A 27,168-nucleotide genomic window follows, 5' to 3' on the forward strand; every position below is an offset into this window, starting at 1 on the left:
ACGCAGTGCTTACAATAAATTTCGAGTAACTAATAGTAGATTAAATTTACTACAATATTTTAAGCTGTCTGCCCAACTCAAGGAAGCTATTAAAGTGCAGAAAATGTTAGAGTCTTGTGCATATCACACACAGTGCTGGACAATGGGGCAGAGGTCTGCGATGCCACCCTCCTGTGTGAAATGCCACTCTTCATGAAATGCCACCTCCCCACCTTCAAAGTGCGACATAGCCTTGTGTGACTCTAGGACCAACTGGGGAAGCCTCCCCTGCAGTCTTAAACTGCACTTCCAGAAGACCAGAAGTACAGTTTTCAACTGTGTCGGGGGCCTCAGTAAGGATTGCCACATGGTCCTAGAGTTGTGCTGGCTCAGTGCCTGGGCACTTGCTCTGTTTGCCCAGCACTAGTTCTGCAGCTGATAGCACATGAACACACATGCATGCAAATAGAGAACAATTTTTTTTTCTGTCTGTCTGACATGTTGTATATCATTAACACAAATGATCTTACAGGTTGAGTTCACTGAGTGTTCCCCTGTGAATAACAATGAAATCAAACATTTAATTGGTGTAAAGCAGGGGTCTCCAAACCCTGGCCCGGGGGCCAGATGCGGCCCGCAGTAAGCCTCTATCCGACCTGCAGCCAGCCTCTTGTCTCCTGAAAGCCTCTGGCCCACTCGACTGAACATGACCAGAGCTGTGCTCTGATTGCATCTGGAGGATGTTCTGAGGGCCAGAGAGGCTGAGTGAATGAGCCCACTCATTCATTTATTCATTCATCTAAGTTCCATCTCTAATTTATTTATTTAAATTTTACATTTAATTTTTTTTCCAGCCCTCAGTACTGCGCCAGATATTTCATGCGGCCCTCTGGCCAAAACGTCTGGAGACCCCTGGTATAAAGAAAGAAACTGATGCAAGTTTACGTGCTGCAAAAGTTAATGTTTTAATGTTTATATTTTAACGAAAATATAGTTGGTGGCAGCTCATGCCAGACCCTTCTTTGTTGCAGCTCCTAGCCTGTCAAATTCTGTTCTGGTTGAGAAAAGTTCTGGTTGTCCCTCTACTTGCTTCTGCTCTGAAAGGGCAGACAAACTTCTTATGTTTCAGCAAGCCTTCCATTGGTTTTTGCTTTATGTTCAAAGTTTTCTTTATGCTCCAAACAATTTCAGTTATATAATGCCACATTACTTGTGCCTACCTATTTCATTAATTTGGGGAATGAATCCAGTCAATTGACTCAGCAACCACAATAGGACTGTAATCCTACCCACAGTTACCTGAAAGTAAGCTATAAGAAAGTAAGCTTTGACTATAATGGGATTTACTTTTGAGCAGACAAGCAAAGGATGGGGTTCTGGGTCAACTTGGTAATAACAGTGGGCATAGTTGATCATTTCTTTTTGAGACTCTGTTTATTTGGTGTTGATTATTCGGGCCCAATCCTATCCAACTTTCCAGCATCGATGCAGCTCCAAGGTAAGGGAACGAACATTCCCTTACCTTGAGGAGGCCTCTGTGACTGCCTCCCCACCATAGGATGCAGTGCGTGCCTCATTGGTACAGTTGCACCGGCACTGGAAAATGGGATAGGATTGGGCCCTTAGTCATCTTCCTAATAAGGCCAGAAAGCTGCCTTGAGATTTCCATGAGGTTAGAAAAGGTGGAGCAGTTTTAAACTAAGGGCACAATCCTATCTTGCACTGTATCCAGCACAGGATAGGGGCCCAAGGCGGCTCAGCCAGAAGCAAGGGGAAACTTTTCCCTTTACCCCTGGGTAAGGTGCCTTTGGCCCAATGGGTCTCCTTGAACTTGTACCACCTCCTCAGGTGATACAAGTTCGTGGAGAGTGGAGCGGCTTGAAGCCACTCTGTTCTCCCCGGGTATGGGATTTGGGATCCGGCATAACTGCCTGATCCCACCCCGACCTCTCAATCCCTACCTACCCACTCACCCCCAGGGTCGCCCACTGCTTGCACTCCCCTCGCCCTCCCTCCACCCAGGAATGCCAGGTCAACACAAGACTTGCAGAGGAAGCCAGCACGGAGGCTTGCATCAGCCTCTGCAGGCCCGTGCTCTTCTGAGTGCCAATCCAGCTTCCTCCGGAAGAGGCGTAAACATGACTTGCACCGGAACAAGTGAAGGGTTGGATTGCGCCCTAAACTACTTAAGCTAAAATGTCCATATCGGCTCATCTCCCAGTAACATATTACTTTATTTCAAACTAGGTTTTCATCTCAGCACTTTATTTGATCAGATTCATAAATATTTTGTATCAGTTCTTCTCCTAGTATAATAGTAATTCTTCTTTCCTAGATTGCCTACTGTGCACTTGCTCCAGTGAAGAATGTTAAAATGCAGCTTCCTTCCTTTTATCGGATGGTCCCCAATGAATCCCATCAGTACAGAGGGATTGTCCATTTACTTCAGCATTTCCAGTGGACTTGGGTCGGGGTTGTTACTTACAATGATGATAATGGAGAAAAATTTGTGCGCACCATGTTGAAAATGCTTTCTGAACATGGCATCTGTGCAGCCTTTAGTAAAAGAATACCAGCACTCTCTCAATTTACAGAGACGGCAGAAATATTAGAGACCGCTGATGTAATAAACCCCCATTTGGCTCAGATACTGGAACTAATCAATTCTGAAGTCACAATCTATGTTGTCAATGCAGACTTTCAGGCCACAACAGGTTTGAAATGGGCGATATATTTATATACCCTACTAGAAGGTATGACAGTGTCTTTTGTTGGTAAAGTGTGGATATTGACCAGCCAGTGGGATTTCTCATCACTGACAGTGCACAGGGATTTTGACATACAGGTCTTCCATGGTGCCCTGTCTTTTGCCATTCACTCCAACAGAGTGCTGGGGTTTTCAGAGTTCCTTCAATCTCTACATCCAAAGTCACAAGAAGGAGATGACTTCATCAGGAACTTCTGGGAAGGGGCTTTTAACTGCTCATTTTCTCATTCGGATGATGGCGAGGACAGCAGAGATCCATGCACTGGTCAAGAGAGGTTGGAGGACCTCCCAGGGACCTTTTTTGAAATGAGCATGACTGGCCAAAGCTACAGCATCTACAATGCGGTTCACGCTGTAGCGCATGCATTGCAGAAGATGTTCTCATTCAGGGCCGAGCACAGATCAGTGGTAGACAAACGCAGGCTCTCTTCTCCACATCCACAATGGTCTCAGGTAATGTTGCAAATTGGCTTCCTTGTCTATGGGGATGTTAGAAGACAAGTAAGATCTGAATCCTAACTGAATCCCCCCAGCTTATGCAGCTGAGCCAATGGAGCTTGAGCTTTACACTGCAGGGGATACATCAGGAAGCCTCCTTGAGCTGAGGCAACTCTTGTTCTCTTGCCACAAGGCAAACTTCCATTGCCCCAATAGAATGCCTCTGATCTGTGAGTCCTATTTTTCTTGTGGACATCTGAGGCGAGCCAGGAAGATTGAAAGGGATGGGGAATGTGATTAGGTTCAGATGCATGTAGGTGCTGCCTACATCCACCCCTAGATCCACCCCCATCCTGTTCTGCCTCCCACCTGCTCCCCTTGTAGAAACTTCCCCATTCCTTCTCCTACTCTGTTCTGCCTACTCCACCAGTCTCCACCTCCGCCATCAGCCTACTTTCACGGCTGGCGGTAGGGCAGCCTAGTCTAAGGTAGGATTCTACTGCCCGAACATTATAATGGATTTTGTCAATCCAGCTTTTTAGGAGCCTTATCTATTTTGTTTTCTGTTCCACAGTTGGTTACATATCACTATGGATGAGGTGTGTAAAATCAGTGGAACTGACTCATGACTAACTTTGCTATCCAAAGTTAGGATATAACTATTGTTATATTGTTATATTGTTGCAGTCTTTCACTCAAAGTCTTTGCAGTCTTTGACTCAAAATGGGGGTCATGTATTTGTGCATATTCTAACTAAATGCTCAGAAAGGCTAGAGTATATGAGAGGCAATGATTCAAATGCTCCCAAAGCCTCCAAACATTCACAAAACTTTGACCCTTTTCGGAGCACTCAAACTGAACAGTTGCAGGACTTCCATCTGCAAGCTTTTCCCTTACAGCAAAGTACTTGGCTTTGAGAGGGGGGGGGGGGATGATGGGCTCTTCCCAGACTGTGACACTAGATTTCTACTGTGGTATGAAAGAGATGCTATGTTGATCCTTTCTGTCCTTGAGAAGACCCTCAGAGGGTTCACTTCAAAGAAAGTAAATAAATATTTATTTTTTTGAAACTATCAATATTTTGCCAGGAATTTTGGAATTAAAATCCTAACCCCAGTTCCCATCAGAAAAAAGATTCCAGAAAGTTCTGGAAGTGCTAGCTGCCATTAATGTCGTTCCCTCTTCCCCCACAAAGACAAACACATAATTTGCTGACAAATAGGAATTCAGCGGAAACAGAGGTGACGTGTGCTGAACATTTTGGTTTTACGATGTGGTCCTTTCAGTTACACAAAAGTCCCTCTCCTGAAAACACAAATCATTTATAATGTTTTCCTTGACCCCTTCCAATCCAGCTTCACTCATTCCTGAGAAGCATCTCATTTAACAACAGTACTGGAGACACGGTGTCTTTTGATGAGGAGGGTGAATTAGCAGCTGGATTTGATCTGATCAACTGGGTGACTTTCCCCAACCAGTCCTTCTTGAGAGTGAAGACAGGAATGATGGATCCTCAAGTTACCCCAGGCAAAGAATTCACCATTAATGATGATACCATCACATGGCCCAGCGCATTCAATCAGGTATGGTATGATTCAGCTGGAAGATGTAAAGCTAAATGGGAAATGTACCAGCATTAAATCCTGATCACCTTGACCCTTGGTATTCCCTCCCAGTCTTCTAAGCAATGCTTTCGAAAGAACTTACTTTTTTGTAAGGAATCGCAAAATCAGTATGTAGAATTTAGTATAGAATTTATAACTCGTAGTCTCAATCTTCTGACCCCACCTATTGCTGCCATCCCCTCATCTCATTCCACCCTCCCTTCCCTACCCCACCTTCTCCCACCCCTGCACTTAGTCAGTATTGGGCTGTGAATCATCTCAGACATTGCTACTGATATTTCTTTGTCTAGAGATGTTGAGAATGAACTCAGTCCTGTTTGCATTAATAGCTTGGTATCCGTCACTGAGCTATGAGGCTTGACAGGGTCACACTTGTCTACTGAGCTCCAGATCAGAAAAGTTGCCAGGGGTCCTGAAGCAAAACGCTCAACTATATCTCCCATCATACCCCTGCTTACCACATGATGGTACATTTTGTGCTACCAATGCTGTGGGTTCAGGGGACAGCCTTTGGTATGTAGTCATGTTCCCCTGCACAGCTCCGCTATTGGTTGATCTCTGACATCTTTGCTATCTGGTCATGCCTGCAAATTAGTCCAGAACATCTGACACCAACCCTGCCTCTCTTTATTTATTTAGAAGAGTTCTATAGGAATACCGGGTGCTGTAGGCTTATACCATGATCTCGGAAGCTAAGCAGGGTCAGGCCTGGTTAGTACCTGGATGGGAGACCACCTGGGAATACCGGGTGCTGTAGGCTTATACCATAGTCTTTCGAGACTCAAGGTTGCCAATCATACTATCTTTATCGCTATCTGATAAAGATATCAAAAGATATCATACTATCTTTTCGCTATCTGGTCATGCCTGCAAATTAGTCCAGAACATCTGACACCAACCCTGCCTCTCTTTATTTATTTAGAAGAGTTCTATACTATCTTTATCCAGACAACAAGATTTTCTCTGGCTGCTGTTCATTGTGTCATGCAAGCTTTTTTGCTGGGGATTTCTTGTCTGCAAAAACCAGTCCTAGAATTTACCACTCAGAATAATGCCCTCTGCTCAAGGCTGCCATACCTCTCCATAGTAGGATTTTTATCTTTGGTGCAAGTATTTTGGCAGTTATTTCCACGTCTATTAGAGAAGTTACTGACTGAGGGCCTGATCTAAAGGCCCTCACGACACTTACTGTTGGGCTGGCTTGGGTACCAGCTCAGCATGAGCCATCGCTGGGTGGAATAGAAACAACCGCCACCCGGAGCTTCATGCATGCGCCTGGTGGCAGAGTTAAGTTGTGGTGGGGGGCATGTTCCAGTTGGGAGAAGGGTGGAAGAAAGCATGGCAGAGGGGAACGAAGCAGGTAGGGTTGAAGACGGAAGGCCCTGCCACCCTTTCCTATCCCCCCTCCCTGCTTGGGAGATCTGACATGGTTCTTTGAATCCACACAATAGTGGGCACAAATCTGAGGAGAACCATTGGGGCCACCTGGGATTACACAGGGTGAGGGAGCATAATCTCACACACGTGGAGTAGACCCCACGCTTCTTCTCAGCCTCACAGGATGCAGCAGTAGCCATTTCAGTGCCGCTGCAGCCCTGGGTCCTGGGAAGCACAGGATGGGGCTGTGAATATCCTGGATGATTCCATCAGTGAATGGCTGAATCCTTTAATGAGACTGTAGTAGTAGACTAAAAAAATATTCTGATCATGAGGAGTTCGTGTGCTTCAACAGCCAACTTCAAGTTGAGTTCATTGCTTCTTAAGTTGGGTTCACACTTCTGGTTCTGAATTTCCAAAATTCCTGTTCTTGTTTGCTTCCATTCAGCTATAACCCACCCCAACCCTATCAAAGAAAAAAATAGTTTGGTCTTAGAGAAGAATAGTACTTTCTCACTAGCCAAAGGAGTAAACTCTCTTCTCTTTCCATGCATAGGTGCTGCCCACTGCTCTATGCAATGACCACTGCTCTCCAGGTTACAGCAGAAAAAAGAAAGAAGGGAAGCCGTTTTGTTGCTATGATTGTGATCTATGTCCAGAAGGGAAGATTTCTTGTCAGACAGGTGGGAGACAAAATGTGCAGTGTAATGAATCGTTCATGTTATAACATCACTCCTAAGTATCCGCTTTTTCCTAGTTTTATGCTTTAAAACTCTTCATGCTATGAGCCAGCCGGGGAAAAGGCAGCCTAACAGAAGCAATTTTACCTACCTCTCCGTGGGCTGCCTGGTTCCCAGTGTGCCTCTTGAGATTTACAACAGCTCTTTGGCTAGAGTACGTTTAAGGCTGCAATCCTAACCACACCTTCCTAAGAGTAAGCCCCACTGAACAAAATAGGACTTACTTCTGAGTAGACCTGGTTAGGATTGTGCCCTAAGAGGCCTCTGGGGCAATGGTGAACCTTGGGGGGGGCAGGCAGATGACACAGGAGTTGCGCTTGCCACACCCTCGACGCCTCCACTCGCCGCACTGCACCACACTCAAAAGCCAAAAACCTGTGAATGGTGGCTGATTCTCTCCCATTCATATCACTTACAAGTGAAGGAGGGAAAAATTGAGTTAAATCAAATGTTACAAGAAACACCTGCTTGACAACTATGTGATTCTCTCTTTCAAATTTAATAGTAGCAAAATTAGCTGCTAGTTGGGCTCTTCACCACTGAGGAAGGACGAGGATTTTAAGCAGTCAATCTCATTTCTTGTTCTGACCCTTTTCAGTCACTATTGGGCACCTTTCGCACCCAAAGCACATTTTACTATAGTATTGTCCCCCATAATAAGTCTTCTCCCATGGTTTGAACTTTCCTTTCACTGATATCCCATGATGGATTTTAAAATTTCTATTTCCCCTGTTTTTAAAACTCGGAAGATGCTGCACTTTACATAAAAAAAGCAATTTCTTTTTAGCATTGCTTCTTTATTGGCCATCAATTCCTCACCCACAGTCATATTGAACCCGACAAGTATAGCAGAATTCTTTAGCTGGGAAGGATATTTTAGATCACATAGTAGAGCTCAATATTCTATATTTGCTGTCCAAAGAGGCCACTGCAGGCTGTACAATTGTTCTGTTTTCTGACATTTGAGAAAAAACGACATTTCAAAGAATGTTCTATTCAAACATGAATTAGAGGTGGGACCATCCACTTAGTTAGGCATGGGTTGATATAGGAAGAGAATATTATAACAGATACATCAAACTTACATTTGTTTATTTTTTCAGACATGGATGACTGTGTCAAATGTCCAGAAGGTCAGTTTCCAAACAAGAACCAAGATCAATGCCTCCCCAAAGTCTTCCATTTCCTCTCTTTCACAGAACCCTTGGGAATGACATTAAGTGTCTTGACATTGTCTTTCTCTCTGATCACAGTTTTGGTGCTGAGGATTTTCATCAAGAACAAGGACACTCCCATCATCAAAGCCAACAATCGAGACCTCACCTACTCTCTCCTTGTCTCCTTATTGCTCTGCTTCCTCTGCTCCTTGCTATTCATTGGCCAGCCTCATGCAGTGACCTGTTTTTTACGACAAACTTCTTTTGGCCTTGTCTTCTCAGTGGCTGTTTCTTGCATCTTGGCTAAAACCATCACTGTGGTTCTGGCTTTCATGGCCACCAAGCCAGGATCCAGGATGAGGAAATGGGTGGGGAAAAGACTGGCCAACTCCATTATACTTGTTTGCTCCCTCATTCAAGCCACCATTTGTGCTGTGTGGCTCTGCACTGCCCCTCCATTTCCAGATTTGGACACGGACTCTCTGGCTGAAGAAACTGTGGTGGAGTGCAATGAAGGCTCCATCACTATGTTTTATTGTGTTCTGGGATACCTGGGATTTCTGGCTGCTGTCAGCTTCACTGTGGCTTTCCAAGCCAGGAAGTTGCCAGACAGTTTCAATGAAGCCAAGTTCATCACTTTCAGTATGTTGGTGTTTTGTAGTGTGTGGTTGTCCTTTATCCCGCCTTACCTGAGCACCAAGGGAAAGTACATGGTGGCTGTGGAGATCTTCTCCATCTTGGCCTCCAGTGCTGGGTTGCTGGGCTGTATCTTTCTCCCCAAATGCTACATAATTATCCTGAGGCCTGAACAGAACAGCAAGGATCAGCTCAGAAGAAGAAATCACTAAGTATGTGTTTCATATCTTTTATTTTGTATTATCTGGAAGTAGATATAGCCCACATATTCGATCACTCTCCACTATTTCACGTTCTTGGTAGCAACCTTGAGTTCCCTTTGTTGGGATAGAAAAGCAGGGTATAAATTCCATAAACAAACAAACAAACAAACCTGGTGGCAGATAGGTGAGTGTGGGTGTGGGGAGAGGCAGGAAGGAAGCATTGCTGTGTGGTGGGAGGCAGGTGGAGGGCGGGGATGAGGTGTGGCAGGGTAGGCACAAGGTAGGAGGAGGGCTGGACTGGTGGAGCTCGGCTCCACCAGATCCTGTGCCCTTTGTAGGAATGTGAGGTCCAACACGGGACTCTCCATTTCTGCACCAGCTCTACAGCCGTCATAGAATCTTGTAGCACAGCTACTTCCCTTACTCAGGGGAAGTGGATCAAAGTCCACTTCCCCTGAGGAGCCACTGCAGGATGCTCGGTTGTGCGTTGGATGCTGTGGTGGTCATTTTGGCTCCGTGGCGGCCTTGCACTGCGGGCAGCTCAAGATTGGGCTGCCCACCTTTCACATGGGAGGCCTGTCTGTGAAGTGCTGTGGAACCATTCACAACAAGTGACAATGTTGGAGGGGTAGTGAATTCATGAGGCACTAGTCCAGCTTCCTTTCCCACTCTAGCATGCCAGTATGGTCAGTCCTCCACTATCTCACTGAAATTGAGGCTGAAGAAGATTGGGGCAGTGGCCATTTTCTTCTCTGTTTTGTGCTGCTGAGGATGAAGGTAGGAAAGGGGGGGCTGGAATGGATCCCTTGCAGATACTGATCCCGCCCCCTCCCGCCCCACTCCCTCCCCCAGCATGCCTCCTCCTCCCCCACCCTCCTCCTCCCCCTGCCCCAGAACACCTCCACCCCATCTCCCCCCACACCTCCGCTCACTTCTCTGCCACCCAGTGGTATGCATGACTACCGAGCCGCGGAGCACCAGTGATCCTCTGGTGCTGAGCTAGCATCGTCACTGGACTGTTGCTGACAGCCACGAACGTGCTTTACAGCTAGTTTGTGACACTCACAGCTCACAAAGGGTTTTCTACCCATCTCAGCCAATACAGGTTACACATACATGGGCAGGAGGTCTGGTCTAGAGGGTAGAGCCTCCGTCTGCATGAAGATAACATCCACAAGGTTGCCAGTTCGAGGCCACCGGCACCATGCGACCTTGGAGCAGCTGACAAGCTGAAGCCGAGCTATTCCATCTGCTCTGTGCATGGGAGGATGGAGGCCAGAATGTGAAGCCAGATCGGAATGAAACACCTGAATGTAGTGGTTCTTGAAAGAAAGAACCTTCTTTCAATTGTAAAAATCCCTATTTAATAAGGGATTTAGATAAGCCTGTAAACCGCCTTGAATAAAGTCTTGAATAAAGACCAAGAAAGGCAGTATATAAATACCTGTTGTTGTTGTTGTTGTTATTATTATTATTATTATTATTATTATTATTACTATATATATTTTTTTTTATTCAGACGAGGGGCTTCATTCACCACAGACTCATTCAAAATCACAGGCATTCAAGCAACTCAATTTAGAACAATCATGAAGAACAGTATTTCACACGGTTTCCTCCACCATAGCACTTCACATGGTCCACCTATTTGAAGTACCACTGGAAGTAACTGCCAGTGATGACATCATCTGTGATGATGACATCATCGCCAGTGACTTCCGGGTTGGGAGACCAGATGCAACACAACAAACATCAACAAGAGGCTCAGGGTGGACCTGAGGCTTTATTAAACACTAAGAGCTCTGCCCACTAAGCCGAGCCTCCTGCCACTGGATGTTGTGTCATGTTCCATGTGTCAACTGGTGGTGAGGGTAGATCATGGCTGGAGCAGGATGGTACAGGGGCAGGAGAGCAGTGGATCTCAGTGGCAGAAGCATCCACCAGATCCTATCCTGTAGTCCAGGACCAGACACTGTCCTATTCAGATCTATGTCTCCTGGCCCTTTGAAATCCTTCTCAAGCCTCCAGAGGGCTGTTAAACATGACTTCTGGTTTTTGGAAGGTACTCCGGAGGACGCAGAAGACTTTTGAAGGGCCAGAGGATGTCACAAGAGGCTTTGAAGCGACCAGTAAAGCAGCCTAATGGGGAGGGGGGCAGTATTTTGTGATCTGGCACTTGCTGCATCCGGTGGGGGGCAGTCCTGAAAATCCTGGGTAAGGGAATCCGGAGGTAGGTTTCCGTGGCTGGGGTGGGTCTAATTAGACATGCAGCAGCATAATCACTGGTACTTGCCCATGTGGACCTGGGTCAGGGGATTAGGTTTGGCAAAAGGTGTGGCTTCTTTCTAGGAACTCCCCATTCAGTTGCTATTTTTTCTCTTCACGTCCTGTTGCGCGAATAGAATCCCTCTTATTCCACTAATAGGCCCAATTTAGCACTTAGTAGAGCCGCCTGTCCTTGGATCCTGTCTCGTGACAATGCGGAATTATGTAAAGGAGTCGGCGCCTACTGCAGAAGGCACTCTTTGTGCATGAACTTACTGCGCTGCCAGCTACATCAGTGGGAAGGACTGTGTCTTCCCTTCCATGAAAATGCACTCATGCTCCTTGACTACGTAGTCATTGGCAGAGGTGGGAGGGGGTGGCAAGAAGGTGGAATTGGGGCAGAGAGGTAGCAAAATGAGGCAGGGTGGGCTGATCGGGTCCCAGGGGGCAGGATTGGCCTCACTGGTGTGGCCAATATTCTAACTCAGTGGTTCTCAAATTCTCTGGGAGAGTTTGAGAGCCTGCAAGTCTTTGCTTAAGGGGCAGGGGTGGGGGAACGCAGTGACACGATGCCCAGCATCATGCTGCTGTGGGGGGGGGGGTGCAGGGGCACACTTCCATTCATCCCTGCCTGCAGTAGCCTCCCAGGGGTCAGAGGAGCTGCAGGCAGGGGTGTGTGGAAGTGTGCCCCTGCACTCTGATCAGAGGCACGATCCCCTGGATGCCTTCCCCCTCCCCAGCCCTTAAGGGAGCAGAGCCCAGGGCTTGCAGACTGGGACGATGTGATGCCCCAGTTTGAGAACCACTGTCCTGACTCCTTTCCTGGACCCAATCCTGCAGCTCAAGTCAATGGAAACTTGCAATAGCTATTTAGCTGTAGCAGATCTGAGAAGATCACCCTGCGTCATGGTAGCTGCTCCTGTGCCACAAAGGAGGCCTCTGTGACTGCCCCCCCCCACCATAGGATGAAGTGGTTGATGTTTTTGGCACTGCTGCATAGATGGGGCCCAAAATGGGTAGGTTTTGGCCCTAAATCACTCAAAGATCCAAGTGGATTCCCCCCCCCTACATCTGATGCAAACATTATGCCACCCAGTGCAATCATCTGAGCAATGATTTCCAATCCTATAATTAACTTCAATTGCTATGAGTCATTCTCCCGCTAGGCAAATCCCACAGCTCTTTTCTAATGCCTCAAACATATTGATCAACATATAATCTCTGAGCTGCTCAGACCTGGGTTGAAAACTGTGAACAGTGAGAACGGTGCCATTTTTATCTTCAGTTACTTATGGCCCAATGCTGTCCTGGCAGCAGATGGGGAGATCCACCACTATATATGCCCAATTCTTCAAGAGATTCTGGAAGCATTGCTGCACACAAGTTGGGGTTGTTCTAGGCAGGTTGAGGGTGGATGATGGATAGCAACTGGGCATTCTGAGTCAAGATCCACACAAGATAGCAGGGATGCTTCTGTTAGCGCTGCTGCTCATTCTGGGCCTTCAGTTTTCTCCAGCTGAATACAGGGCACAGGCTGCTTTTGTGTGCCGTCACTGAACTCTCCCAGTTCCCCTGGAAGTATCAACAGAGTGGAGATCTGATCATTGGAGCGATTGTGTCACAGTTTACCTGCATATTTGGTGACATTTCTTTCAGCGAACACCCCAAAACAAGGATGATAATGTAAGGAAATGCTTCTTAAATCTCCAAAATGTTCAGAAGCTCAGATCAGATCAATTACCAATGTATATTTCAAGGACTGGCATGTTCAGAAGAGAGTCTGCTTATGCTTGTTTTGGAAGATGTACTTAGATTAATGAGCAGGATTCTTTCAAAGTTTGTATAAATATACTTTCATCTACATTTGTGCTTCCAAACACCTACAAAGGAATTGGGAATACAGTAAGTTGTTGCAAGGCATGGGGAAGGCAGCAGATGATCTCCCAGATCACGCTGTTGCCACGGATGGGAGGGTTTTCTTTTTTAACTTACCTTTAGCCAGCACTGCAATTCTGGGGTTCAAGGAGTCTGGGGAGGCCTCCACAGGGCTCCCAGTGAATGCTAAACACTATTTTTTTTTTAAATGGGCATGTCTAGTTTTTGCAATGTAACCAGAAGTGCTCACTTTTCCCTTCTATTTTTAGACTTCGGCAGGCACGTGGAGCCCTGCGGAGGGCTCTCTGGACCCCACAGGACTGCAGCGCTGGCTGCAGGTAAATAAAAAAAAGCTTTCTGTTCATGGCAGCAGTATAATCCCTCCCAGCTCCCATTTAAATATCACCTGAAAGGAGATCTCATCATTGGAGAAAATGTATCGCAGTTTGTTTGCCACTCTGATGACATGGCTTTCCGCGAACACCCCAAAACAAGGCTGATCGATGAACTAACATAAGGACATCCTTTTCTACCATCCAAAATGTTTGGTAGCTCAGATCAGTTAGAAATGTGTCATGCACAGACTGGCATGTCCAAAAGACAGTCTGCTTATGTTTGTTTTGGAAGATGCACTTAGATTTATGAGCAGGATTCTTTCAAAGACTGTATAAATATACTTTCATCTACATGATTCATTTTTGCCAGTTTGTTTCATGTCTTTCAGTTCTCTCCTGCGCCCTTCAGGTGTTTCTGGGTTCCGTGGATCATTTATATCTAGTCAGATTATCCAGTTCAGAACTGGATATGCTAAGTCGCAACTAGAGTTTCGTACAAAAATCTTTCTCTGCTCCACTTGAAACTAATAGGGATGCATGCAAAGCATTTGCTCCATCACTGAGATACGGCCTGTGTGTAACAGCCCAATCCTATGTATGTCTATTCAGAAATAAATCAGTTTGTATGTTTGCAGTCTGACAGCCCAATCCTGAGCTGCCTGGCTCCCAGGGCATTCTGGGCAGCTCAGAACGCTGCATCTCCCAACAGATCCTTGGGGGCTGGGGACATTTGTCCCCTTCCCCGCATAAGGTAAGTGGACCCACAGTGGGGCTACTCAACTCCTCACTGGCTATTTAACCATCAAAGTGGGTTAGGCTTGGGCTGTAAATCTGACAACTGGATATGAGGAGCTACATTCAAATTCTTATATATGTGGGGTTCTATGGATTGATTTCAGATCATATGAACACTCTTTTCTTAGAACTGTTTTTATGATACGGCGCTTTAATGTTTATGTATCACTGAGCTCTGCCTGAAATATAGATCCATTCCAATGGGTGGAGTAAATTTCTTTTTTTGAAGAGTATCCCGGGATAGTTAAAGGTGCCCTCAGTTATTGCAAAACTTAGCAACTAGGCACCCCTTCTTCTAGACAGTGATTATTTGAAAGATTCTACCCTCCAGCTTCCAGAGACCCAACTTGAGAGTTCTTTTGTCCTGGGATATACTACAGGCAAAGTTGGAGGAGGAGATGGCCAAATCCCATACAAGGCACAACAATGGCATCGGGGTTGGAAATGGATGAAATCTCTTCAACTGAGAGAACACTTGAGCCTTTCATAAAATTAGTTACAGCCTGCATTCAGATAGACACTTCATGAAGGATTGACTATATGATTCATGCAAAATATAACTCTTCCTTTTGTCCCGTTCCAAAGAACTATCAGCATGTCCTGTCCTTGGTCTTTGCTGTGAAGGAGATCAATGAGAATCCAAATTTCCTGCCTAATGTCAGCCTGGGGTTCCACATTTATGACAGTTACTACGATGCAAAACTGACTTACCAGAACACCCTGAAACTTCTTTCCACCCAGGAAAGGATTGTCCCCAACTTCAAATGTGACAAGCAAAAGGAACTGATAGCTGTCATTGGAGGACTTGATGCAGAAATCTCCCTTCACGTGGCAACTCAATTAGGCATCTACAAGATTCCACAGGTACAATTCTTAAATGAGTATTTCTGTTTTCTTCCTCCCAGGTAACTGACTTGCAAGGATCTCTCTCTCTCTCTCTCTCCCTCTCTCTCCCTCTCTCTCTCTCTCTCTCTCTCTCTCTCTGAAAAAAAAACAAGAAATGCTGCTAGTTCAGAAGCCACTATTCCAGTTAAATCCTGAAAGCACAGAATAAGAAATAAAGTGCAGAAAGAGAGAGGAGTCAGTATCTCTTGCTCAAGTATCTCTATACATGTTTGAATAGCAAACATGACTAACAAGATCCGAACGCCTGCCAAAGGGAGGAAAAGACAGAGGAAAAGCCCGTGCACAGATTGCCCAGATCGCCTAGAAAGCGGAAACCTGAAGAAGAGAAAAAAGAAACAACTGAGAATGGAGAGCTTCTTCCCCTCCTCCACCCCCACTGGATCTGAGTGATCCAGTGATCCACCCCAACTGAACCTGTGGAATCTTCAGATGACTCAGCAATAGGGCTGCCTATTAGCAGATTGTGTCCAGCTGAAGTGAGGGGGAAAGCTAGAAAAGTTGGGAAACAAACCTCTCCCGGACAGAATCATAAGACTAATGGTGCCCAGATAAGGCAGTCTGCCTCAGATTGCACTTTCCAACAATTAGGAGAAATCTGTTTTATATCTGCAGAGTCACTGCTACTGATACTAGGTCACCTAAACAAAATAGAAGGGCAACTAGAAGCCATAATTCAGAATCCATCTCAGCTAACTCTGAATGCTGCCTGGTTCCAACCTCCGGTCATTAACGCCGAGGACACCATTAAATCATCCTCCTCCATACCAGAGACAACAGACTATAGCAGTGCACAACACGGAAAACAAAGGAAAGTGCAGCAATTATTCCAAAACAATCAGATACTAATTCACTTCCCCAGAAGAGATGCCCACCTTTGGAAATCTAAAGAAACAATACTCCGTTCCCTTTCCAACTTTTGAACTTTTAGGTTGTTCATTCGGATATAAAGTATTTTTATTTCTTACCCGCCCAGTCAACGTATAAAAGACTTTTTCTTGACTTCTGCTCAACAAGTGTGCCCCAGCAGATATTTCACGCAGCACAGAGGCTCAGAAGATTTGATATCTTCCCTCAGTGCATTTTTAAAGAGCTAGGCATCAGATCATTAATCAGGAAAAAAGCTAAGCATGTAGAAGTTAACATCACTGGGAAGACAGATATGCCAGCATCATGCAATTCAGATCTTCATGGTACAGTATCTGCAAGACAAGCTACTGTGAAGGATAGACCTCAAGTACATGGGCGTGATGAACTGGAGGATCTGCAGATAAGATTGGACAGTCTCTTAGAACAAAGTAGACAACTCAACTGTGGACATGAAGGAAAAGATCTGGTATCTGAGATGACAAGTGAGGCGAGTGAGCCGATGGAGTCTGATATCTCTATAGGACTGAGTCCACCATCAAAAAAGCTGTCAAATTCTATTATAGAAGCTGCTAAAATGGTCCAAGACTCTATGGCAAAAGAATTGTGCTTTGGAAAACCACAAGGGAGCTTTAGTCTCCCTCTAACAACCAAAGTGGGAGAAATGACTAATTGTCCGGGATTACTGCTGGCTCCAGACCCTCACTTCAACAACGTCACAGCTCTTCTTGCCCCAGATTTGCTTCATTCACCATGCAACTCACAGCCTCTAACTGAGGGGGCTTGGACAAGCCCCCCAAGGTTTGTCCTTTGACCCCTTACAAACAATGAAGCCATTTGCAAAATCTGATTTTTTTCAACTGTAATATAAGCTCCCAGCTTACAGACCAGTTGCCTCAACCGGATGTGGATGAGGTCAAGCTGACTAGGGAGGCCCTGGAGGCATTCAGAATCTTACCTCATCAGGAACAACGACAGACTGTGCAGAAAGTGGAAATGCTCTGGAAGGAGCTGTCGGATATGATGCAGACGACACATCCCCTTACTTCATGTGAGACCACATCTTCTCCACAGGACTCTCCAATGGTTTCCTCAGACAAAGACCCTTTCTTAAGGCTGACCTATCAGACTGAGATGCATCAGGAGTCCCCAGTCAGGGGAAGCATGCCTTACTCCCTCTGTCTTGGGGGCTCTCCCTCTACAGTGCCACCTCCTGTTGGCTCAGCCTGGGCTTTTGAGTGTGAGAAACAGCCCATCTGCTCCCTCCACCAAAAGAGGCCATCGATAGTGAACACTGCTGTCTAGATGATAAAATGGAGGGCGTGGTGATGGAGATGCCCAATACATCTATTCAAATTAAACAGCAACCTGCCTCTACTGTTTTAGAGGAACCCATGGCACAACTCTCCCAGCTTTCAACAGTGGATATCCAACCAAGTCAACAACCATTGATCCATCTTGTTCCTGATGGAACCCCAGCCGTAGCAGCAACAGGCAATGCTCTAGAAGAGACAAATCTGCCGGATCGATTGGAAACCAAGCTAAGATTGCCGGAGACCATTATGCTTGAGCCAGAGCTACAACCATCTGCCTCAAGCACGCAGAGGGGCTCAGAAATTCAAATTCCCTTAATTCCATCAGACTGACTGCTTCCACATCGACTCCCTGAAGCCCTCCAAGGTCAACTGAAAATCCTGTCTTGGAATATCGCTGGCTAGTCAGCAAAGTCACGGGAGAAAGTGCTAGATGAAATCCTAAGGGATAGTGATGTTATATTGCTACAGGAAACATGGGCTACCTTACCCATTGAGTTTGAAGGGTTCTCCGTAACATCACTACCAGCACGGAAGAGCGCAGCAAAAGGTCGTCCTGCTGGCGGTCTCGCCATATTAGTGAAACCAGTTTTTAAGAATGCTTTGCTGTTTATGGCCGATAGCTATTGTAAAATCCAGGCAATTAAGCTGAGGCTGCCACATCAAAGCCTTATGGTTATAAATGTGTACATGCCACCTGTCAATGACAAAGCGGCAACTGAAAAGCAGTGGGTATATTTTAGTGGCATGTTTAATGAATTGACTGGCAAATTTCCTTCTCTCATACCAATAATTTCTGCGGATTTTAACGCCAGGGTGGGACACAATAACGACATCTTCCATCAAATCCTAGATCTGCCTACTGATATGACCTTATCAGAGATTCGTTTCTCTGAAAGGCAGTCAAAAGACAGAACAATTAATGCAGCTGGGCTTCTTTTGGCTAAATTCTGTATTACCAACGGCCTCACTTGGTTAAACGGCCTAGATTATCTGGGGGATAAAGGAGAGTATACCCATATTTCAACTAGAGGTATGAGTGTTATTGATTACATTCTGGTTCCCTTTTATTTTCTCCCACAGATAGTGAATTTTAGAATTGGATACCCACAGACTAGTGACCATTTACCCTTAATATGTGATTTGGCCTACTTCTCAGATTGCTACCACAATTCCCACTCTCAGGTGGAGGACGGTCACCCTGACACAATTAAAAGAATTAAATGGGATGCAGCCACTAAAGAGTCCTTTTGCACACTACTACAAACTGAGGACATGTTCCAGTTGTCTACTCTGGATCCAGATAACCAACTAGGGATTGTGACCTTATTCGAGGTTTTAATATCAACTCTCCAGAACAAACTGGGCTGGATACCTCCACCTTAAAGAACAGAAGGTGGGAGAAAGAACTCTGCCAAGCTTGAGCAGACTTGCTTGACACTGAAGTTCGCTGTACGCAGTGCTTACAATAAATTTTGAGTAACTAATAGTAGATTAAATTTACTACAACATTTTATGCTGTCTGCCCAACTCAAGGAAGCTATTAAAGTGCAGAAAATGTTAGAGTCTTGTGCATATCACACACAGTGCTGGACAATGGGGCAGAGGTCTGCGATGCCACCCTCCTGTGTGAAATGCCACTCTTCATGAAATGCCACCTCCCCACCTTCAAAGTGCGACATAGCCTTGTGTGACTCTAGGACCAACTGGGGAAGCCTCCCCTGCAGTCTTAAACTGCACTTCCAGAAGACCAGAAGTACAGTTTTCAACTGTGTCGGGGGCCTCAGTAAGGATTGCCAAAAGGTCCTAGAATTGTGCGGGCTCAGCGCCAGGGCACTTGCTCTGTTTGTCCAGCACTAGTTCTGCAGCTGATAGCACATGAACACACATGCATGCAAATACAGAACAACTATTTTCTGTCTGTCTAACATGTTGTATATCATTAATTTATTTATTAATTAATCTCTAATTTATTTATTTATTTAAATTTATATGCTCTGTTTGTCCAGCACTAGTTCTGCAGCTGATAGCACATGAACACACATGCATGCAAATACAGAACAACTATTTTCTGTCTGTCTAACATGTTGTATATCATTAATTTATTTATTAATTAATCTCTAATTTATTTATTTATTTAAATTATAATAAATCTAATTTATTTATTTAAATTTTACACTTAATTTTTTTTTCCCAGCCCTCAGTACTGCGCCAGATATTTCATGCGGGGATACATCAGGAAGCCTCCTTGAGCTGAGGCAACTCTTGTTCTCTTGCCACAAGGCAAACTTCCATTGCCCCAATAGAATGCCTCTGATCTGTGAATCCTATTCTTCTTGTGGACATCTGAGGCAAGCCAGGAAGATTGAAAGGGATGGGGAATGTGATTAGGTTCAGATGCATGTAGGTGCTGCCTACATCCACCCCTAGATCCACCCCCATCCTGTTCTGCCTCCCACCTGCTTCCCTTGTAGAAACTTCCCCATTCCTTCTCCTACTCTGTTCTGCCTACTCCACCAGTCTCCACCTCCGCCATCAGCCTACTTTCACGGCTGGAGGTAGGGCAGCCTAGTCTAAGGTAGGATTCTACTGCCCGAACATTATAATGGATTTTGTCAATCCAGCTTTTTAGGAGCCTTATCTACTTTGTTTTCTGTTCCACAGTTGGTTACGTATCACTATGGATGAGGTGTGTAAAATCAGTGGAACTGACTCATGACTAACTTTGCTATCCAAAGTTAGGCTATAACTATTGTTATATTGTTATATTGTTGCAGTCTTTGACTCAAAGTCTTTGCAGCCTTTGACTCAATATGGGGGTCATGTATTTGTGCATATTCTAACTAAATGCTCAGAAAGGCTAGAGTATATGAGAGGCAATGATGCAAATGCTCCCAAAGCCTCCAAAGTATTCATAAAACTTTGACCCTTTTCGGAGCACTCAAACTGAACAGTTGCAGGACTTCCATCTGCAAGCTTTTCCCTTACAGCAAAGTACTTGGCTTTGAGAGGGGGGGGGGGATGATGGGCTCTTCCCAGACTGTGACACTAGATTTCTACTGTGGTATGAAAGAGATGCTATGTTGATCCTTTCTGTCCTTGAGAAGACCCTCGAAGGGTTCACTTCAAAGAAAGTAAATAAATATTTATTTTTTTGAAACTATCAATATTTTGCCAGGAATTTTGGAATTAAAATCCTAACCCCAGTTCCCATCAGAAAAAAGATTCCAGAAAGTTCTGGAAGTGCTAGCTGCCATTAATGTCGTTCCCTCTTCCCCCACAAAGACAAACACATAATTTGCTGACAAATAGGAATTCAGCGGAAACAGAGGTGACGTGTGCTGAACATTTTGGTTTTACGATGTGGTCCTTTCAATTACACAAAAGTCCCTCCCCTGAAAACACAAATCATTTATAATGTTTTCCTTGACCCCTTCCAATCCAGCTTCACTCATTCCTGAGAAGCATCTCATTTAACAACAGTGCTGGAGACACGGTGTCTTTTGATGAGGAGGGTGAATTAGCAGCTGGATTTGATCTGATCAACTGGGTGACTTTCCCCAACCAGTCCTTCTTGAGAGTGAAGACAGGAATGATGGATCCTCAAGTTACCCCAGGCAAAGAATTCACCATTAATGATGATACCATCACATGGCCCAGCGCATTCAATCAGGTAGGGTATGATTCAGCTGGAAGATGGAAAGCTAAATGGGAAATGTACCAGCATTAAATCCTGATCACCTTGACCCTTGGTATTCCCTCCCAGTCTTCTAAGCAATGCTTTCGAAAGAACTTACTTTTTTGTAAGGAATCGCAAAATCAGTATGTAGAATTTAGTATAGAATTTATAACTCGTAGTCTCAATCTTCTGACCCCACCTATTGCTGCCATCCCCTCATCTCATTCCACCCTCTCTTCCCTACCCCACCTTCTCCCACCCCTGCACTTAGTCAGTATTGGGCTGTGAATCATCTCAGACATTGCTACTGATATTTCTTTGTCTAGAGATGTTGAGAATGAACTCAGTCCTGTTTGCATTAATAGCTTGGTATCCGTCACTGAGCTATGAGGCTTGACAGGGTCACACTTGTCTACTGATCTCCAGATCAGAAATGTTGCCAGGGGTCCTGGAGGAAAACGCTCAACTATATCTCTGCTTACCACATGATGGTACATTTTGTGCTACCAATGCTGTGCGTTCAGGGGACAGCCTTTGGTATGTAGTCATGTTCCCCTGCACAGCTCCGCTATTGATTGATCTCTGACATCTTTGCTATCTGGTCATGCCTGCAAATTAGTCCAGAACATCTGACACCAACCCTGCCTCTCTTTATTTATTTAGAAGGGTTCTATACTATCTTTATCCAGGCAACAAGATTTTCTCTGGCTGCTGTTCATTGTGTCATGCAAGCTTTTTTGCTGGGGGTATCTTGTCTGCAAAAACCAGTCCTAGAATTTACCACTCAGTATAATGCCCTCTGCTCAAGGCTGCCATACTTCTTCATAGTAGGATTTTTATCTTTGGTGCAAGTATTTTGGCAGTTATTTCCAAGTCTATTAGAGAAGTTACTGACTGAGGGCCTGATCTAAAGGCCCACACGACACTTACCGTTGGGCTGGCTTGGGTACCAGCTCAGCACTAGCCTGTGCTGAGCCATCACTGGGTGGAATAGAAACAACCGCCACCTGGAGCTTCATGCATGCGTCTGGTGGCAGAGTTAAGTTGTGGTGGGGGGCATGTTCCAGTTGGGGGAAGGGTGGAAGAAAGCATGGCAGAGGGGAACGAAGCGGGCAGGGTTGAATACAGAAGGCCCTGCCACCCTTTCCTATCCCCCCTCCCTGCTTGGGAGATCTGACATGGTTCTTTGAATCCAACAATATAATATAATAATAATATAATATACAGTATTTATATACCGCCTTTCTTGGTCTTTATTCAAGACTTTATTCAAGGTGGTTTACACAGGCAGGCTTATTAAATCCATGCAGGGATTTTTACAAATTGAAAGAAGGTTCTTTCTTTCAAGAACCACTACATTCAAGGTGTTACACTCCGATCTGGTTTAACATTCTGGCCTCCATCCTCCCACGCTCCGAGCAGATGGAACAGCTCAGCTGCAGCTTGCCAGCTGCTTCAAGGTCGCACGGTGCCGGTGGCCTCGAACTGGTGACCTTGTGGATGTTAATCTTCAGGCAAATGGAGGCTAGTAGACCCCATGCTTCTTCTCAGCCTCACAGGATGCAGCAGTAGCCATTTCAGTGCCGCTGCAGCCCTGGGTCCTGGGAAGCACAGGATGGGGCTGTGAATATCCTGGATGATTCCATCAGTGAATGGCTGAATCCTTTAATGAGACTGTAGTAGTAGACTAAAAAAATATTCTGAACATGAGGAGTTAGTGTGCTTCAACAGCCAACTTCAAGTTGAGTTCATTGCTTCTTAAGTTGGGTTGACACTTCTGGTTCTGAATTGCCAAAATTCCTGTTCTTGATTGCTTCCATTCAGCTATAACCCACCCCAACCCTATCAAAGAAAAAAAATAGTTTGGTCTTAGAGAAGAATAGTACTTTCTCACTAGCCAAAGGAGTAAACTCTCTTCTCTTTCCATGCATAGGTGCTGCCCACTGCTCTGTGCAATGACCACTGCTATCCAGGTTACAGCAAGAAAAAGAAGGAAGGGAAGCCGTTTTGTTGCTATGATTGTGATCTATGTCCAGAAGGGAAGATTTCTTGTCAGACAGGTGGGAGACAAAATGTGCAGTGTAATGAATTGTTCATGTTATAACATCACTCCTAAGTATCCCCTTTTTCCTAGTTTTATGCTTTAAAACTCTTCATGCTATGAGCCAGCTGGGGAAAAGGCCGCCTAACAGAAGCAATTTTACCTACCTCTCCGTGGGCTGCCTGGTTCCCAGTGTGCCTCTTGAGATTTACAACAGCTCTTTGGCTAGAGTACGTTTAAGGCTGCAATCCTAACCACACCTTCCTAAGAGTAAGCCCCACTGAACAAAATACGACTTACTTCTGAGTAGACCTGGTTAGGATTGTGCCCTAAGAGGCCTCTGGGGCAATGGCGAACCTTGGGGGAGGGTGGGCAAATGACCCAGGAGTTGTGCTTGCCACACACTCGACGCCTCCACTCGCCGGACTGCGCCACACTCAAAAGCCAAAAACCTGATTCTCTCCCATTCATATCACTTACAAGTGAAGGAGGGAAAAATTGAGTTAAATCAAATGTTACAAGAAACACCTGCTTGACAACTATGTGATTCTCTCTTTCAAATTTAATAGTAGCAAAATTAGCTGCTAGTTGGGCTCTTCACCACCGAGGAAGGACGAGGATTTTAAGCAGTCAATCTCATTTCTTGTTCTGACCCTTTTCAGTCACTATTGGGCACCTTTTGCACCCAAAGCGCATTTTACTATAGTATCGTCCGCCGTAATAAGTCTTCTCCCATGGTTTGAACTTTCCTTGCACTGATATGCCATGATGCATTTTAAAATTTCTATTTCCCCTGTTTTTAAAACCAGGAAGATGCCACACTTTACATAAAAAAACAATTTCTTTTTAGCATTGCTTCTTTATTGGCCATCAATTCCTCACCCACAGCCATATTGAACCCGACAAGTATAGCAGAATTGTTTAGCTTGGAAGGATATTTTAGATCAGATAGTAGATCTCAATATTCTATATTTGCTGTCCAAAGAGGACACTGCAGGCTGTACATTTTTGACATTTGAGAAAAAACAACATTTCAAAGAATGTTCTATTCAAACATGAATTAGAGGTGGAACCATCCACTTAGTTAGGCATGGATTGATATAGGAAGAGAAAATTATAACAGATACATCAAATTTACATTTGTTTATTTTTTCAGACATGGATGACTGTGTCAAATGTCCAGAAGGTCAGTTTCCAAACAAGAACCAAGATCAATGCCTCCCCAAAGTCTTCCATTTCCTCTCTTTCGCAGAACCCTTGGGAATGACATTAAGTGTCTTGGCTTTGTCTTTCTCTCTCATCACAGTTTTGGTGCTGAGGATTTTCATCAAGAACCAGGATACTCCCATCGTCAAAGCCAACAATCAAGACCTCACCTACTCTCTTCTTGTCTCCTTATTGCTCTGCTTCCTCTGCTCCTTGCTATTCATTGGCCAGCCTCATGCAGTGACCTGTTATTTACGACAAACTTCTTTTGGCCTTGTCTTCTCAGTGGCTGTTTCTTGCATCTTGGCTAAAACCATCACTGTGGTTCTGGCTTTCATGGCCACCAAGCCAGGATCCAGGATGAGGAAATGGGTGGGGAAAAGGCTGGCCAATTCCATTATACTTGGTTGCTCCCTCATTCAAGCCACCATTTGTGCTGTGTGGCTCTGCACTGCCCCTCCATTTCCAGATTTGGACACGGACTCTCTGGCTGAAGAAACTGTGGTGGAGTGTAATGAAGGCTCCATCACTATGTTTTATTGTGTTCGGGATACCTGGGATTTCTGGCTGCTGTCAGCTTCACTGTGGCTTTCCAAGCTAGGAAGCTGCCAGACAGTTTCAATGAAGCCAAGTTCATCACTTTCAGTATGTTGGTGTTTTGTAGTGTGTGGTTGTCCTTCATCCCGCCTTACCTGAGCACCAAGGGAAAGTACATGGTGGCTGTGGAGATCTTCTCCATCTTGGCCTCCAGTGCTGGGTTGCTGGGCTGTATCTTTTTCCCCAAATGCTACATAATTATCCTGAGGCCTGAACAGAACAGCAAGGATCAGCTCAGAAGAAGAAATCACTAAGTATGTGTTTCATATCTTTTATTTTGTATTATCTGGAAGTAGATATAGCCCACATATTTGATCACTCTCCACTATTTCACATTCTTGGTAGCAACCTTGAGTTCCCTTTGTTGGGATAGAAAAGCAGGATATAAATTCCATAAACAAACAAACAAACAAACAAACAAACAAACAAACAAACAAACAAACAAACAAACCTGGTGGCAGATAGGTGAGTGTGGGTGTGGGGAGAGGCAGGAAGGAAGCATTGCTGTGTGGTGGGAGGCAGGTGGATGGCGGGGATGAGGTGTGGCAGGAGGAGGGCTGGACTGGTGGATCAAAGTCCACTTCCCCTGAGGAGCCACTGCAGGATGCTCGGTTGTGTGTTGGATGCTGTGGTGGTCATTTTGGCTCCATGGCGGCCTTGCGCTCTGGGCAGCTCAAGATTGGGCTGCCCACCTTTCACATGGGAGGCCTGTCTGTGAAGTGCTGTGGAACCATTCACAACAAGTGACAATGTTGGAGGGGTAGTGAATTCGTGAGGCACTAGTCCAGCTTCCTTTCCCACTCTAGCATGCCAGTATGGTCAGTCCTCCACTATCTCACTGAAAGTGAGTCTGAAGAAGATTGGGGCAGTGGCCATTTTCTTCTCTGTTTTGTGCTGCTGAGGATGAAGGTAGGAAAGGGGGGGCTGGAATGGATCCCTTGCAGATACTGATCCCGCCCCCTCCCGCCCCACTCCCTCCCCCAGCATGCCTCCTCCTCCCCCACCCTCCTCCTCCCCCTGCCCCAGAACACCTCCACCCCATCTCCCCCCCACACCTCTGCTCACTTCTCTGCCACCCAGTGGTATGCATGACCACCGAGCCGCGGAGCACCAGTGATCCTCTGGTGCTGAGCTAGCATCGTCGCTGGACTTTTGCTGACAGCCACAAATGTGCTTTACAGCTAGTTTGCGACACTCACAGCTCACAAAGGGTTTTCTACCCGTCTCAGCCAATACAGGTTACACATACATGAAGTTTTTCTATTCAGACGAGGGGCTTCATTCACCACAGACTCATTCAAAATCACAGGCATTCAAACAACTCAATTTAGAACAATCGTGAAGAACAATATTTCACAAGGTTTCCTCCACCATACCACTTCACATGGTCCACCTATTTGAAGTACCACTGGAAGTAACTGCCAGTGATGACATCATCACTGATGATGACATCATCACCAGTGACTTCTGGGATGGGAGGCCAGATGCAACACAACAAACATCAACAAGAGGCTCAGGGTGGACCTGAGGCTTTATTAAACACTAAGAGCTCTGCCCACTAAGCCAAGCCTCCTGCCACTGGATGTTGTGTCATGTTCCATGTGTCAACTGGTGGTGAGGGTAGATCATGGCTGGAGCAGGATGGTTCAGGGGCAGGAGAGCAGTGGATCTCAGTGGCAGAAGCATCCACCAGATCCTATCCTGTAGTCCAGGACCAGAAACTGTCCTGTTCAGATCTACTGGCCCTTTGAAATCCTTCTCAAGCCTCCAGAGGGCTGTTAAACATGACTTCTGGCTTTTGGAAGGTACTCCGGAGGACTCAGAAGACTTTTGAAGGGCCAGAGGATGTCACAAGAGGCTCTGAAGCGACCAGTATTGGGGAGGGGGGCAGTATTTTGCGATCTGGCACTTGCTGCATCCAGTGGGGGCCAGTCCATAAAATCCTGGATAGGAGAATCCGGGGGTAGGTTTCCATGGCTGGGGTGGGTCTAATTAGACATGCAGCAGCATAATCACTGGTACATGTCCATGTGGACCTGGGTCAGGGGATTAGGTTTGGCAAAAGGTGTGGCTTCTTTCTAGGAACTCCCCATTCAGTTGCCATTTTTTCTCTTCACGTCCTGTTGCGCGAATAGAATCCCTCTTATTCCACTAATAGGCCCAATTTAACACTTAGTAGAGCTGCCTGTCCTTGGATCCTGTCTCGTGACGATGCGGAATTACGTAAAGCAGTCGGCGCCTACTGCAGAAGGCACTCTTTAAGTGCATGAACTTACTGCGCTGCCAGCTACATCACTGGGAAGGGCTGTGTCTTCCCTTCCACGAAAATGCACTCATGCTCCTTGACTACTTAGTCATTGGCAGAGGTGG

At 45.5% G+C, this 27,168-nt stretch overlaps 2 protein-coding genes across 2 annotated transcripts in view; both read left to right on the plus strand.

Moving 5' to 3' along the window:
* The first annotated feature begins 1,794 nt into the window (after positions 1-1,794).
* LOC136652986 (vomeronasal type-2 receptor 26-like) lies at positions 1,795-8,931 on the plus strand. The gene is made up of 5 exons (XM_066629912.1): positions 1,795-1,881; positions 2,315-3,199; positions 4,534-4,767; positions 6,743-6,869; positions 8,030-8,931. The coding sequence occupies exons 1-5, from the start codon at positions 1,795-1,797 to the stop codon at positions 8,929-8,931; spliced, it is 2,235 nt and encodes a 744-aa protein (XP_066486009.1).
* A 1,626-nt stretch (positions 8,932-10,557) lies between these two features.
* LOC136652987 (vomeronasal type-2 receptor 26-like) overlaps positions 10,558-27,168 on the plus strand; it is a 32,429-nt gene continuing 15,818 nt past the window's right edge. Inside the window, exons 1-5 of the mRNA XM_066629913.1 lie at positions 10,558-10,644; positions 13,332-13,400; positions 14,778-15,056; positions 19,750-19,833; positions 20,721-20,948. Of these exons, the coding sequence (XP_066486010.1) occupies positions 10,558-10,644; positions 13,332-13,400; positions 14,778-15,056; positions 19,750-19,833; positions 20,721-20,948 (747 nt within the window). The remainder of the gene's footprint in view (positions 10,645-13,331; positions 13,401-14,777; positions 15,057-19,749; positions 19,834-20,720; positions 20,949-27,168) is intronic.

This window comes from Tiliqua scincoides, chromosome 5 (assembly GCF_035046505.1).
Source record: "Tiliqua scincoides isolate rTilSci1 chromosome 5, rTilSci1.hap2, whole genome shotgun sequence".
NCBI classification, from domain to species: domain Eukaryota; kingdom Metazoa; phylum Chordata; class Lepidosauria; order Squamata; family Scincidae; genus Tiliqua; species Tiliqua scincoides.